We start from the raw sequence: 16,182 nt of genomic DNA on the forward strand, positions 1-16,182 counted from the left end.
AGGTCTTCAGGAAATAGGCAGACAGTTGAGATTTGTGAATCTGTTGAGGTGAACTAAGAACACATGAGAGCTTTGAGGATCATAACCTAGATTAGAAAAAGGTAGAGTGATTTATGACTTTTCTTTAGATCTTTCAGATTTTTAAAAGGAGGTAGCATTTTTCCAAAGGGGTAAAAAGGGCTGGATTCTCACATCGGGTTGTGCCGAAAATTTTAGAAGTAGTAGTTCAGACAGAAAGCTGGTCCTAAAATGAGAAAATTTCTCTAAAAAGAACATTGTGGGGAAAGAGTTATCTTCTTTTTATAAGCAGTACAGTTTCTTAGCATTGTACCCTAATTGTATTTTGTTGGTCATTTTTAGTGTTCCTTCAAGATGAGTGAAGCAATAACAACTAGAGTTGGTTAGTCTCCATACTAACTTTGTTTGAGTGGTCTTAATAGTTAGCAAAGAACTCATCTGAATAATGCTCTTCTTCTTGGGGGAGGTATGGTCAGCAGAGTATGAAAATTTTACAGGTGCCATGTGAGAGCTGTTCTTTCTGGACCTAGCCACTCACCATCTGCTGGAGCAGTGAGCTGGCAATTTCAGTTCTTCAGATAATTTTGTAAATTGTTGTTGTTAGTAAGCCTGTGAAAATTTTAAACTCTAATGTCTTTAAAAATTATTTGAAAAGATGCTTCATTGGAAATTGTTCTCAACTTCTTCAAATAGTTCTCTTTTGAACAATGGAATATAAAATTGTTTTCTTAATTGGCTTTCTTTTTTTAATATTATATATATATATTTAAATATGTCTTCAATGTGGAGCCTATGGAGAATGGAGCCTTTTTGAAACTTAGTCTCTATTTTCTGAGTTGTCTGGCGAATATTACATGTGGTTCTACTGAAGCAATGTGTCCTACAGGCAAACTCAGTTGTTCCTTTCCATTTTCAAAGGACTGTAATGTTAAACAGAGTAAAGCAGGAGGACAGATCTCAGATTTGAAGCCAGGCGGGCAACTTAGACCCTGTCTCAGAAATAGGAGGGGGGAAAGTGCTAGGGATGTAGTTCAGTAGTAGAATGCTTGTCTGGCATTTGAAGGTTTTAATCCTCAGTACCACCACTCCCCACCCCCCAGAAATTGAGATTGTTTATTCCTGAGAAAGGGGAAGCCGATCTGAGAGGTATTTTAGAAGACCTCATTACTGTCCCTCTTAAAACATAAAGGAAGTACAATAAAAGTGTTAAATTTTAGATCAAGCATCTACGCAGGTGCTTTAGGACATGACTTAATTTAAAAGTTTAAAAAGAAACACTTCTCGTGTACTATGGCCAGTACATTAAAAATTCAAACCTGATTTGTCTTTATTAGTGTCTTCCATTTGCCTTTGGAGTAGTCTTTGATATAACTTTTTTTTCATCCCTAATCAACCTTTCTAACCATTCCTTTACTGTGTTCTGTGTCTGTGGTTTATCAAACTATAATACTTGTTCAGGCAAATTTTTTAAATCTGTGCTTCCATACCCTTGACTTCAGTTTCTCAGCTTAATGCTGCTTTTGCTTTTGCTTTTTTTCTTTGACTATATGCTTGTTCCTCCTGTCAACCCAACTGAAATGTCACTATTTTAAACCAGGCAAAATTACTGGTTACCTTTTCAGAATTTAGAATGCATTTGTATATTTGTTATTTTAAGCTTGTAGCATGTTTATGCATATTTTTTTCTTTTGCTTTGTTAGCTTAGTTTAGTTTATTTGAGGAGGTAAGTTGTTCATTATTTTACTTACCTTAGTATTTTCAAGCCTAACATGCTTGGCGCCCAAAAGGCAATGTTCATATGAATCAATAAATGATTTCATGGCAAAATTTTAGTTCATAGGTTAATATTGCACTTTTCATTTCAGAAGTGGAATTAAATTAACCTTTAGTTTCTGTGGTAGAAAGCTAACTGTTTATTAGCCAAGGTGCCTGACTTCTTGTTCCTCTTAATTACATTTTGAGACTTTGCTTCATTTATATTTCTTACACGTTTCTAGCAATACTCAAACATTACATTGTTTTAGCAAAAAAAAAAAAATCTAACTACTTGGTAAAGGGTGCCAGGTAGCACTCTTTTCCTGCTCTATTTTTCCTCCTTCTTGGTATAACCGAGATTAAATAAGCGACTTATTAGAAGGAAATTTAATGGTGGTTAATGATCAAAGGAATAGCTGTAGGAACTAGTGCCTACAATTGCAGGGACTTATTGCACATCTTTATGCCAAGTCTGCTTTGTTTTCTCTGTTGCCCAGGCAGTCCCTTTTTCTTTGCAATTGGCTTCCCCCTGTAGATCCAGTGCACATGTCTGCCTGTAGCTCTGATGAGATGACATCCTTAGAGCTCCAAATTATAGAAGGAAAATTTTGTTTGGAAAATTATAGGCATAGACCAAAGACAATTTGGTCATTGTCCAGACTTTATGTACTCTCCAAACTATTCACCAAAGCCGAGGATGTAAAATTCTTTGGTTTGTTGTGTCCAAATAATTGACTGACCAGTCACCCAGGACTACAGTCACATTTGGAGAAAGGGAAAAACTACAACGAAGAATATCTGTAATGATTTATTTTTCCCTTCTGCTCATTCTCTGGGGATAATATTGTCATGAAAACTATTTGATATCTCCAAGGTAAGCACTGGCATATCATTGGATTATCATCGGCCACTATTTAAAAGGCAAGAGAGAAAAGTGATAAGGTCTAAAAAAGCTGTTTTATATTTAAAAGACATTTTATTTTGAGCCTTAGTACATTTTACCTAGGTTATTTTTCTATGTTGAATTTAAAGTGTATTTAAATACATGTTTATTAGCTTAATTTTACATCTATTACTTCAGATATGACTTGAACATTGAGAATTTGGAAAATAAGGTATTTAGAAAATAATGAGCCTAAAATTATGAGAATAAATAGCTGATAAATTCAGATAGCATTAACTATCTGAAATTATACTTTGTATTCTAAAGGAATGATAATGCTAGCACTCATGGTTATTCATAAATGTCAGTGTGCAAGAAAATTATTTCTGAATAATTTTTTAGGGTTCTTAATTCAAATGTATGTATAGTATGTTCACATATTTTAGTTCAGCTTTATATGACGTTTAGTGTTTATAATGAATGAAATTATTTCCGGTATTTGGGCCAAACCATCATTAAATTATTTTATTTAAAAATTACTGGGGCTGGGGTTGTGGCTCAGAGGTAGAGCACTCGCCCAGCATGTGTGAAGCACTGGGTTCCATCCTCAGCACCTCATAAAGTAAAAATAAAGACATTGTGTCCACTTATAACTAAAAATATATATATATTTTAAAAAATAAAATATTTTGTATCCAACTACAACTAAAAAATAAATATAAAAATATTACTAAATGTTTTTCTTAAGGCTTTTTAATTGTTTCAAACATGCTTATTAAATAGGTAACTTGGTAAATAAATATAAGAACTTGAATAATGTCAATAGTTTTCACACTGATTGTAGTAATACGCATTTAGATGCTTAGCAGGCATTTTAGACAGCTCAACCTAATGATTTATCACATGGCCCAAAGATTTAAATGAGCTATGGCTAGTATTTGTGGTCTGTGTATAAAACAGGTTTTGCTCTTTTTGAATAAAGTTAGTTGTGGGCTTCACCCAGGAAATCTTACCTTTTAGATAGGCAGTGTATATAGGGTCTGCTTGTTAAGTGCATTATGTGTTAGGTCAGTGCTTTAAGTCTCATTGTCTCAAAACTTCTGTTAAAATAGACATTCCTATTTTATAGATGAAGAAATAGTTGTCCTGAGTTTGTTTACAAGTGAGACTTTAGACTGATACTATGTGGTGGGACATATACTCATGTCTTTACTTCATAATGCTGTCTTTTGAGTATTAGCAATGTTTATGTAAAATGCATTGGGATTTTAATAATATACTTTGAAATTTGTATTTTTATCCTTTGTATGGAAAAGGGGAATAAGTTGATTTGGAGATAGCTTTTTTTTAATATTATGTTAGTTGTTGATGGACCTTTATTTATTTATATGCAATGCTGAGAATCGAACCCAGTGCCTCACACATGCTAGGCAAGCGCTCTACCACTGAGCTACAACCCCAGCCCTGGAGATAACTTTTTAACCTTAAAATGGATTTTGTTTTTCATTTGCTTCCATAAATAAAGAGGGAAGTAAAGTTGCCCAATCTATAACAAAGTATATGACTTTATAGATGGTATGATGTTTGTAGATGATATTAAAATAGATTGCCATTTAATAAAGGTTTGGGTGATCATAGGGTTGGCAGATGAATGCTATGGGACATGATCTAGCCTATAAGAACCCATTTATTGATGATGCAGGTTATGCATTAGAAATCTGAAGTGCTCTAAAAGTTAGAACTTTTTAAGCACCACATGATGACACCAAGTGGATTATTCCACACCCAATCTCATGTAATAGGTTACAGTCAAAATGCAGGTATCACTAATAATGTATAAGATTACCCATAAGTTTATATATATATAAAATATACATGAAAAGTAAATGAATTCTGTGTTCCGACTTGGGAGGGGACCCATCTCCTAAATGTGTTATGTTTAGGGAAGATGTTCAAAAATATGGAATCAAAATACTTCTGGTTCCAAACATTACACATAGAGTTAATCTACCTGTGGTGGTTTGGCAGTTATTTACTATTTTGTTTATCTAGTATATAATATTTTTTGAAAGTGAAGCATTTAGTTTTTTCTTAAAAAAAATTAGAAGTATTTGGAATGAATTTTCTTCAAATTTTTAGTATCTTGAATATTTGAGAGTATATTTACATGTTGAGCATTAGGGGCTGTTCTTCCCCTTTTTAAAAAGAAAGATATTTGTTCTTTTCTTCCTGTGATGTTTATTGTAGCAAAGTTGTACTTACTTGAACTATTCATACTAGATATAGTTTGATCACTGCTTTTTAAAGTTGTTGTTTGTTTAAGAGAGAATTTTAATATTTATTTTTTTAGTTTTGGGCGGACACAACATCTTTGTTATGTGGCACTGAGGATTGAACCCAGGCCGCACGCATGCCAGGCGCACTGCCGCTTGAGCTACATCCCCAGCCCTAAAGTTTGTTTTTTGTTTTTACTTTTAATTTTCAGGGTGCCAGATCCATTTCTTAATATTGAATTAAGAATTTACTATTAGGACTTTTTTCTGTAAATCCAGAACACACTCACCAATTCTAATGATTTGTAATATTTATATAGTGATAATGTTTATTTTTAGCCTGTCCTCCCCAACCTAAAGAGTATGTAATTTTCTAATTAACTCTTCACTTGGCTGTCTTTCAGTGTTATCTCTATTTAAGCTACACAAGAAGTTGAACATTTTACTTGGGGCTGATTTCATGCTTTCTTTGTGCAGGCCAATAAATCTTATGGGCAACATCATCCCTTACTCTTTCCCTGTCGAATCCTTCAACAAAAATAGTTCAAGGCCAGGCATGGTGGTGCATACCTATAATCCCAATATTGTTGAATTGTATAGTTTCTTAAATATTCTATTGATCAAATTGTTTTGGGGGGGCAGAACTATTAAATAGGTATTTTTTAAAAAATTGTTAGCTGTTTAATATTCATCTGTTAATGTGATGAAGATGGCAGTTCTTTGGAGGCTAGTAAAGTTTAAATTCATATCCTCTATTGACTCCTGTCTCTAGAACCAGTTTTGCAAAAGAAAATAAGTTTAGAACATATCCTGTTAAATGGAGAATAGTCTCTTTTTTTTTTAAGTGTGGGAATTACTATTTTAGCTCAGATGCTTTAACATTTGCATTCAGAATGCTTTTCTTTGGCAAAGATTTTTTTCTATAACAAAACCATTCTATAATTAGTCTTCATTCTTATCAATGTTTCACCCAGTTTGAATTTTATATTATAAGTGATCTCAATTTTATTCCATACTGGTATAGAATACAAACTTAACCAGTTAAAATAGGAGCTCTAACAATAGAGCTTTCCCATAAATTGAAATATTTAAAGCACAGTTATAGACTTGTATTCTCTTGAATCTTTTATTTAGTTTCTCAGTTTTGTAAGGAAAAATTTGAAACATCCTCTAGTTTTGAAGCTTTCTTCAATTATTCCAATTTGCCACATGCTTAAAAGTGGGGTTTTTTTATATCAAGTTTATTGAGTGCCTATTTTAAAGATTGCCGACAGATACTGAAAAAAAATTAATCCTCTAAATTTTATTTATCTCCCCCTGAAGTCAGTGCCAGAATGGGTGGGGCCTTTATGTCTGTTTATATAGGAGCTCTTCAGACAACTGAAACTGTTAGGATTTGTATTCACCAGCAGATTTTCACATATTTTATGGTGTACTCATTCAGTATATATTAAATTGTGAATTTTTGGCAAGCATTGCATTTCTTCTTGTTGGTATATACCACCCCTAATCCCATGAATAAGTCTTCTGAAATTTCTTTTAATTTAAGAGAATATCTAAATTTTTTTTAAAAAATGTTAAATTTGCATTATAATTGATTCACAATAAAATTAGGGTTTTTTGTTTTTGTTTGGTAGTAAAAAATTGAATCCTGTACCACTGGCTACATCCCCAATCCTTTAAGTTATTTGTATAACTGTTGTTCTACAGATGTAGTCAACATAGCAGCCATAGTTTTATATATATATATGATCACAATTAAGGAATACAGAATTGTAGGGTTTCTTGTTTGTTTTGTGGGGGTTTCTTTGAACTCGGCTCTCTCCAACTGAGCTACATCCCAATCCTTTTTATTTTGAGACATTGTCTAAGTTCCCTGCCTCAGCCTCCCAAATTGCTGGAATTACAGGCCTGCACCACCAAACCTGTTTTAGAGTTACATTATTACTGGAATAATGAAATAGTTGTTATACTGAGCAAGAGCTTTATGACTAGTCAGGCGAGGCTGGCTGCTCACCCTCTCATTTATTCCCATGTTTACTCATAACCCTGCCAACTCTCCGTTCAGAGGCCACTACCTAGCATACCTGACTGGTATTAAACTCAAAGTAACCAGCAGAAAAAATAGCAGTGTCATACTTCCATTTACCAAAGGCTGGAGGAGTGGGCTGATAAGTCCTTTGTAGTGGGTCTACTTTGTTATCAGTGAGCCCTGTATTCTATCCTTAAAAAGGAGGAAGTGTTTATCTTTAATCTGAAATAACCAGGAAAAGAAGTTTTCTAATCTTGCACATTTGAGCTTATGTTAGAACTCTGGCCATTGAGAATCTTCTAATGGATGAAGACAAGGTAGAATCTATAGGACTGCAAAGTGAATATCTACTAAACTCACTCTGGCTTATTTGAATGTAGCTTATAGCTATGTTAAAAAAGAAAATCTAGAACAAAATGTAAACCAGATGGCTTAAAGCATTAATTGATCACATGGTAAAACTTTCACATCTGAGGGCTAGGAATCATCATTTTTTATATGTCTAGTACATGGGGTTATAATAAATACAGGGCTGGATGTACAAGTGTTTTATCAAAGATCAGAGTTGGGAAAAAATATAATCAATATGTATATTTATTTCTATGCAGTTTGATTCCTGTCCTTAGTGAATAAATTTTTCTGATAGATTAAGTAAAAGAGAAGATTAAACATTTAAGAGTTGTGAATGTATCAATAACATTAAATTGTTGCAGGACAGATTATTCTTTATCTTTTAAAATTAGGGGTTGTGTGTGGTGGTGTGCCACTGGAATCCCAGCTACTATACTTGGGAGGCTTAGGAAGGCTTGAAGAGGCTGTGTGAGCAACATTAATCCACTGCAACCCTCTTTTAAAAAAAAAAAAAAATTCCTTTGGACTGAGGATATATTTAGTTCCTTACAGAATTTTAGTGTCATACAAAATTTGAAAGTACTTAAAAGTATTAATGAAAAGTGCTTTCCTAGGAGGTGTGAGGCCCTGGGTTCAGTCCCCAGCACAAAGAAAAAAAAAATTAGGAACTTCTTTGGCTTTCTAGCTCTTTAGGTTTTTGTTGTTGTTGTCTTTGTTGGCTCCTGACCTTGTCCTTTTTTTTTATTATTTATTTATTTATGTTTTATTTTTTAGTTGAACCACGATATCCTCTTTATTTTAATGTGGTGTTGAGGATCAAACCCAGGGCCTCACACATGCTAGAGAAGTAGTTATTCTAGAGAGAATTTTAGGAATAGTTAAAAGGTTAATGTAATGAGCGTGACCGGTGGCATATTACCTGTGATCCCTGGGGCTTTGAAAGCTGAGGCAGGAGGATCTCAAGTTCAAAGCCAGGCACTAAGCAACTTGGTGAAAAACCCTATCTCTAAATAGAATTCAAAATAGAACTAGGGATGTGGCTCAGTGGTTGGAATGTCCCTGAGATCCATCCCTGGTACCCTTCACCCTCAAAAAAAGGGGGGGGTGAAGGTAATGAGGGTTGTGGAGTTTTTTCAGTTGGGTTTTTTTGGGGGGTCTGGGGGAGGTTTAGATTTGAACCCAAGGTCTTGTGCATGACAGGTGCTCTTCATAAGAGTGCTCTTCACATCCTAGCCCTTAATTTATTTTCAGAAATGCTAAATTTCCTGGACTGGCGTTGAACTTGGCAATCATCCTGCTTTAACCTCTCAAGTATTTGGGATTATGGGTTTGTACCACCAGACCTGGCTTTTGTGAGATTTTTAAAGTGGAAAATGGAGTTGGTGGATTTTGTAATTGCAAGTATGATTGAGGAAGAACTGTGGATTTAATACAAATAAAAGGGCCTCTGATCTGGTCTTGATGTTCAATTCTGCTTTGTCTGGGTTCTTAAAGCTGTTAAGAGATTTGTAAGAAATCAGCTTTGGGGGCTGGGGATGTGTGGCTCAAATGGTAGCACACTCGCCTGGCATGTGTAGGGCACTGGGTTATGTGGTTGGATTCTCAGCACCACATAAAAATAAAGATATTGTGTTCACCTAAAACTAAAAAAAAAAAAAATACAAACAAAAGCTGATTTCTTTTTCTAACAAAAATTTTAGGGGCTGGGGTTGTGGCTCAGTGGTAGAGTGCTTGCCTCACATGTGTGAGGCACTGGGTTCAATTCTCAGCACCACATATAAATGAGTAAATTAAAGGTCCATCAACACTAAAAAAAAATTTATATCAGTATATAATACTTTTATGAACCCTAACCAAAATGTTTCAGCATGTGTCTGTTACATAAATATGCTTACCATGTTCTAGGAATCAGACTTAAGGTTACTTATGTTTTATTTCTCCTAATAGATTAGTATTTCATAATTGTGATTGCATTGTCTTAAAAGAATGACCTCGCTAAGAAATCAGGGATGGTGGCATATGCTGGTAATACCAGTGTTCTGGAGTCTGAAGCAGGAGGACTGGGAGTTCTTTGCCACTGAAGAAATTTAGGAGAACTTGTGTGAAAATAAAATTTTAAAGTTGGAATTGGGGGCCTGGAATTTAACTCAGAGGTAGACCACGCCTGGATTCAGTCTCCTTAAATTAAAATTACATGACAATTTTCTGTTTTGGTGTAGGAACTTAGTGATTTGGCCCGTGACCCTCCAGCACAATGTTCTGCAGGTCCAGTTGGGGATGATAGTAAGTAATTTCTAAATTAATTTTTTTTTAATATGACTAACTTCAAAAAAGCTTTTGTATTTTGGGATGATGCTAAAGAGTTTTTTTCTCCCCCCCTTTTCTAGTGTTTCATTGGCAAGCCACAATTATGGGACCTGTAAGTATTAAGACTTTTGAAGTTTTGCTTATAATTGAAAATTCAGCATCGGTCTGATTATAAATTTTTAAATTTAGTTCATAGGTTTATTTTATTATGTAGTGTATTCTGGTTTGGTTATACCATAATTGTACTACTTTTAAAAGAAATAGAATATTGTACTTGTTACATGTACATTGTGTATCCCTGTGTTCAGTTTTGTAGAGTATAGCATCTCTTTGGATCTACCAAATCTCTCTTTGCCTTAATTTCGGTTTTCCTTCATAGCAATGTGAAGCACTGGCATTGAACTTCTTATTACTTAGACAATTTACTGGCTCTGTCTCTATTATGAATTGTTACTCAAATATCTTGCCCTGTTCCTGTGGTTGCCAGGAATCTAGCTTACTTGTATTATTTTTATATTCAATTTCTTACAGAATTTTAGTCTCATACAAATTTGAAAATATTAGGCAGAAAGTGATATTCTGAATATAGCAGAATTCCTTTCTATCCTGATAAGAATCTATAGGCTGGATAATTGAATATTCAGAATTATAGATACCATCTAAGAATTTCAGAATATTAAAGCACACTAAAACATCCTGGGTTAAGATTAAGATTAAGCTTGTATCTTCCACAAATTCTTAACATTTTTCCCCCTTAACATAGAAGGAACTTTCTAAGTTTCTTGTATATTATACTGAAAACTTTCTGCTTCCATTTCCTTTTCCTAGTTTTATTTAACGCCAGTAATATGCTAGATGGGAAAATGGTCATTAAACATATATATGTTTCTATGTAAGCAAGCACACAAATTTCGATGTCAGCTTTTAAATAGTTAACTGTATCTTTAGAGTGGAATGCATCAGTGCCTTGTTTTGGTTTCTGAATGCATCTTATGACAGTATCACATTATAATGTAAATAATATCTTATTTTTTGACTACGGTTACCCTATATGATTTGTATTTGTGAACCAAAACAATAAAGCAGGCAGTGTGGTAGCATAGTAATCCACAAATTGTGGATTTGCTTGGGAGAACTAGATAGTAGCAAAATCACATTTGCTTCAGAGTACTTTTTAGGTCAGTTAAGGTAATGGTAGTATCATAGAACTAAAGATTTCTTTCTCAGTAATGTAGCATGTAATTTAAGTTTCAGTAAAGAGTAGCTGCTGAATTTTAGTCGAGAAGTGCTCTGTATCATTAGAAGTTATATAATTAAGAATCACAGATACCGATAAAAACTAAAATTCTTTGAAAGATTTGACCGATCCTTGCTAGTTAAGTGGTTTTTTAAATGTTTGAATTTTTTGTACTATATTAAGGGTAGTTACCAATGAGACTTCATACAAAGAGAAGAAATTTACTTCTAATATCTGCATGTCTAATTTTTTCTTCAATTGGAAGTGGAGTTGGCAGAAAATGATATATTTGAAAGTATTTGGAGAACCACACTAACCTCCATCTAATTGTGACAGTTATAAAAGATAGAACTGTCTGAATATTAGCTTGAGTGTAACTACAAAAGCCATCTGAAGTAAAATCTGTCCATAAGAATTATTTTACTGATCCATAAAGATCAATTTTAAATGTATTATGTCACTTTTTACAAAGGTTAATTATATGTGAAATTTTCCTTTTTCTTTTTTTGATAGTGGGGATTCTGCAGAGGCACTTTACCACAGCTTTGCATTCCCAGTTCTTCTTACTTTTATTGTGAGACAGTCTCAACTAAGTTGCTTAGGGCTGTGCTAAATTGCTGAGGCTGGCCTTGAACTTGGGATCATCCTGTTTAGGCCTCCCAAGTTCCTGGGGATTATAGGCATACACTACAACCCAGTTTTTACCCTACTCTTTAAAGATCCTATTGTAATATAGTAGAAGAGGGAAGTATAAGTATTAAATAAGATAGATTATTGTAATTAGTAAATAGCCAGCAAATTGGGTTAATGTATTGACTATTGGGAATAACATTTCAAATAAGGGAAAGAAATAGGAGATATAATGGAATCACTTTAACACTAGGACAGAGATAATTGGAAAGGAAGCCAGAATAATAGCAGAAATACCAGTACTAACATCTTGAACTAAGATAGTGGCAGTGGGCATAGGCGAAAAGGAGAGGCAAATTCAAGAAATTTTGAAGTTCTATAGGACTGGGTAACTACTGTGAATGAGTCAGATGAAAGGAATAATCAACTGCGAGATCCTGGTTTATAGGTATCTATTGTGATTTACTGTTGATAGGAAAAATAGTGTTGAAGAGATCAGGAGTTTGTGTTTTGTGTATGTGATGAGATACCAAGTAGATTGAATAGACATTTGAATGAATGCCAAGGAATTAATATGACACTAAGGGAAACTTCGAGAGCGTGCAAAATATATGTGGGTGGGAGTTAGAAGCAAAAAATGATCTCTAGGAATATAAGACACCAGGGGAGCAGCAACTAGAACTAACGGGATAGAAGGATTATACAGAAAAGATAGAATATAAATTCTGTTTCTAAGATTACAATAATCAAAGTATTCCTTCTTTTACTTCCTTTGTTTTTGTTTTGTTTTTCTTGTATAGTTCCTGTCTCTTTTTTTAATATAGCCTTGTCTTTAAGTCTGTTTTGCTTTTTTCCTCTTTGTGGTGGAATTTTAATGTAACATAACATGGAAATGCTAAGCTGCTTTTTCTTTTCTTTTTTAAACAAGTAAAATGAAATTTGGCTTTGCCTAAATTGCGTCATTGAGTTCTTTGTTCAGAAGCAGTCAGACATAACCCTTGATTGTGTGAAACTGGAAAATGAAAGTTAAACAGATCATCTGAAATGAAGTTTTGAGAAAACTTTAGTATGTAGGACCATCACAAAATTATTAGTTAATTATATAGTAAAAACTTATTTTCTACATGCTGTATAATATAGCCATATTATTTAACAAAGATATGCTCATCTAACAAATTTGTTATATTTTGGGTGCCTTGCTTTGAATTTTTTTCCCCTTTTTATACATTTTATTTGCTATTTTTAGATGTACATGACAGTAGAGTGTCATTTGACATACGTACATATGGAGTATTACATTCTAACTAGGATCCCATTCATGTGGTTGTACGTGATGTGGCATTTCGCTGGTGATGTAGTTATATATGAACATAGAAAAGTTGTGTCTGATTCATTCTATTTTCATCCCCCTATTTTCATCCCCCCTATTTTCATCCCCCCTCCCTTCTCTTCAGTTTCCTTTGTCTGATCCAGTGAATTTCTATTCTTCTCTCCACCCTCATTTATTTTGTTTTAGTATCTGGCATATCTCAGAGTACATTTCAGCCTTTGGTTTTTTTGATTTATTTTACTTAGCATGATAGTCTCCAGTTATATCCACTTACTGGCAAAAGTCATTTTTTATTATGGCTGAGTAATATTCCATTATGTATGTATACACATCATATTTTCTTATCCATTCAATGTATTGAAGGGCACCTAAGTTCTTTGGGTATATATTGAATGGGATAACTGGGCCAAATAAATGGTGGTTTTGATTTTATTTATTTCCCCTACTATTCCTGGGTATTGCTTTGTTATTGTAGGTCTTTTTAATTAAATTTTATAGGACTCAATGGTAGCTTACTCTTTTATTGCTTTCATTGGTTGTCCAATTTTCTTTCTTTCTTTCTGTTTTTTTTTTTGTTTTGTTTTGTTTTTGTTTTTTTTGTTTTTTGTTTTTTTTGGTGGTGGTATTGGGTATTGAACGCAGGGGCATTCTGTCACCAAGCCATTTTTGAAACACGGTTTCATTAAATTGCTGAGGCTGACCACAAACTTTGGATCCTCCTGCCTCAGCTTGCCAAGTCACTGGAATTATAGGCATGCACCATTGTGCCCAGCGGGAGTTATACATTTCTTTGAACCTGATTCTTCACCAATAATTAACTTCTTTCTTTTGAACCCCCTGTGTATTTCATTCACATTTCATATCTATAACATTTTATTATGTGTACTTTACGGGTCTTGGTAACAGAATTTTAAGTCTGTCAAGATTTTAAAAAATCATTTTCTGTGATCTTTTCACATATCTAATGTGTAGTGGGGAGTTAATAATTATTTTTCTGAGGAGTTGGAATTGATAAGCTATATTCTAAAAGTGTTGGATCTATGAAAGTTTTTATTTGCCTGATAAAAGTGTGTTGGTTGGTGTATGCCCATAATTCCAGGGACTCAGGAGGCTGAGGTGGGAAATTTGAGGTCAGCCTGGACAACTTGATGAGACCATGTCTCAAATTTAAAAAAAAAAAAAAAAATTGTTTTTGTCTGCTTTTTTAACACACTTAACATTTTGCTTTCTAATTTCTGTAGTCTGACCAGTACATGATACTGTTTGTAAGCTTTATTATTGTTAAGTGTACTTTTTCATTTATGAGAATTTGGATCTAGAACATTAGTGTTTCTGGATACCTTTTCCCAATACTCTGGAAATTTGTAAAATGGGATTTAAATAGGATTCACTATATAGTAATTTTGATTTTATATTTTTTATTACTATGAACTGAGTTTTTTTGGAATAATTTAGATTTCATTTCTATGTAAAGAATAGGTAGTATTATTTAATATTATTTAAATTTTTTTTTAATTTTAAGCATGTTTTTCTCTTCACAGAATGACAGCCCATATCAAGGTGGTGTATTCTTTTTGACAATTCATTTTCCTACAGACTACCCCTTCAAACCACCTAAGGCAAGTATTTTCCCCTAATAAAGATTTATGCTTTGTTTTAGAGGAATCGAGCATTCATGGAAATAGAGTTCTATGTGATTGAGGCTGAGCTTGAATAAGAATAATTAAAGTTGAATATAATAGATGGTGTTTAGTTTAAAAAGCTGGAGTGATTTGAACTTTATAAATGGGTATACAATTTGCTTTGTCATTAATATTGCAGATTCAAATATACCATGTGGAAGTGTTTCCTTGATACACTGATTTGGATTATTGATCCTATTGGCTTGTAAAAACAGATTCAATTTCATATGTGCACATAATGCATTGCAGTTTCACATTACTTTGGTTTCACTATGTGACTAAGAGTTGCTTAAAGATAAACAGTGGTACAATTCTTCTGAAATATCTCTGTGATATTCAAATTTTTATTATGTACAGTGAATGCAAAGTTCAATATGTACATGTATCACTGATTTTAAATGAGCTGTAAGTTTTGGTTATACCAAAACTTTATATTTTAATGAGTATTAAATATCTTTGTGTTCCTTTACACTTAACATGGTAACATCAAAGTTAAACAGTAGGGCTCAGTGGTATGCACCTGTAATCTTAGGAGCTCAGGAGTCTGAGATAGTAGGATTACAAGTTCAAAGCCTGCCACAGTAACTCAGCAAGGCCCTAAGCAATTTGACATGTCTCAAAATAAAAGGCTGGGGATATAGTTCAGTGGCAAGTTGCCCCTAGGTTAAATCTCCACTACTCAATAATAAATTAAAAACGGTTAATCTTCAGAACTTTTCAGCAATGAAATTTTTTGCCCCAAAGTTATATTTTTAATTTTGATTAAAAGAAGGAATCACTTGGGGTTCATGGTCAGAATGTAAAAGTCAGTTTTGATAATTTTTGGTAATTTTATGTACATAAATTAAGTTGTATTGATTCACTTTGAAATATTTTAAGCCTTTTAAAGTTTTAAGTTCAGAATGCTTGTTTTTATTTGGATAAAATACTTAGGTTTTTTTGTTTGTTTTAGGTTGCATTTACAACAAGAATTTATCATCCAAATATTAACAGTAATGGCAGCATTTGTCTTGATATTCTAAGATCACAATGGTCTCCTGCTTTAACTATTTCTAAAGGTAAAATACTTGTAGTATAATAAACTTGAGCTACTCTGATGTTCTAATAATTACTGGGAGTTTAATCCTTAAATCTCCTTACCTGAGTATTTTTATTTCAACATTGTGATTATAAGTTTAGAAGGGATTAGACTTACATTATTTTTTACTCTTTTATCAGTGTTGGTTAAAGAGATTGTTTGAAAAGTTGCTTAATAAGTTCCCTTTAAATAAATTTCTAGTCACATGTTATGGAACCTTGATTTGTTAGTCTAAAACCGTGGAATCTTGGGAAAGTCTCTGGATCAGTTTGGATCTACTTTGTTTTTTGTTTTTTGTTTTTTTTAAAGAGAGAGTAAGAGAGGAGAGAGAGAATTTTTAATATTTATTTTTAGTTCTCGGCGGACACAACATCTTTGTTGGTATGTGGTGCTGAGGATCAAACCCGGGCCGCACGCTAGCGCGCTACCGCTTGAGCCACATCCCCAGCCCATGGATCTACTTTGAGTAGGAAGTTTATTATGTGACATATCTTTAACAGGTTGTCCATACTGCAGGAATGTGACAATAGAGTGGTTTTGGTTTTAAGTTGTTTCTTTTTTGAGTGACTCTGGAAGCATTTTATATCTCTTTTACCCCACAAAAAT

The 16,182-nt window shown here is 33.4% G+C and overlaps 1 protein-coding gene across 5 annotated transcripts in view; it reads left to right on the forward strand.

Annotated features, from left to right (window-relative positions):
- Ube2d3 (ubiquitin conjugating enzyme E2 D3) overlaps positions 1 to 16,182 on the forward strand; it is a 30,730-nt gene that overhangs the window by 9,696 nt on the left and 4,852 nt on the right. For all 5 annotated transcript variants that reach the window (XM_005325742.5, XM_078021867.1, XM_078021866.1 and 2 more), the window contains exons 3-6: positions 9,532 to 9,595; positions 9,700 to 9,731; positions 14,358 to 14,435; positions 15,451 to 15,556. In XM_005325742.5, coding sequence (XP_005325799.1) covers positions 9,532 to 9,595; positions 9,700 to 9,731; positions 14,358 to 14,435; positions 15,451 to 15,556 — 280 coding nt within the window. The remainder of the gene's footprint in view (positions 1 to 9,531; positions 9,596 to 9,699; positions 9,732 to 14,357; positions 14,436 to 15,450; positions 15,557 to 16,182) is intronic.

Source organism: Ictidomys tridecemlineatus, chromosome 9 (assembly GCF_052094955.1).
Source record: "Ictidomys tridecemlineatus isolate mIctTri1 chromosome 9, mIctTri1.hap1, whole genome shotgun sequence".
NCBI classification, from domain to species: domain Eukaryota; kingdom Metazoa; phylum Chordata; class Mammalia; order Rodentia; family Sciuridae; genus Ictidomys; species Ictidomys tridecemlineatus.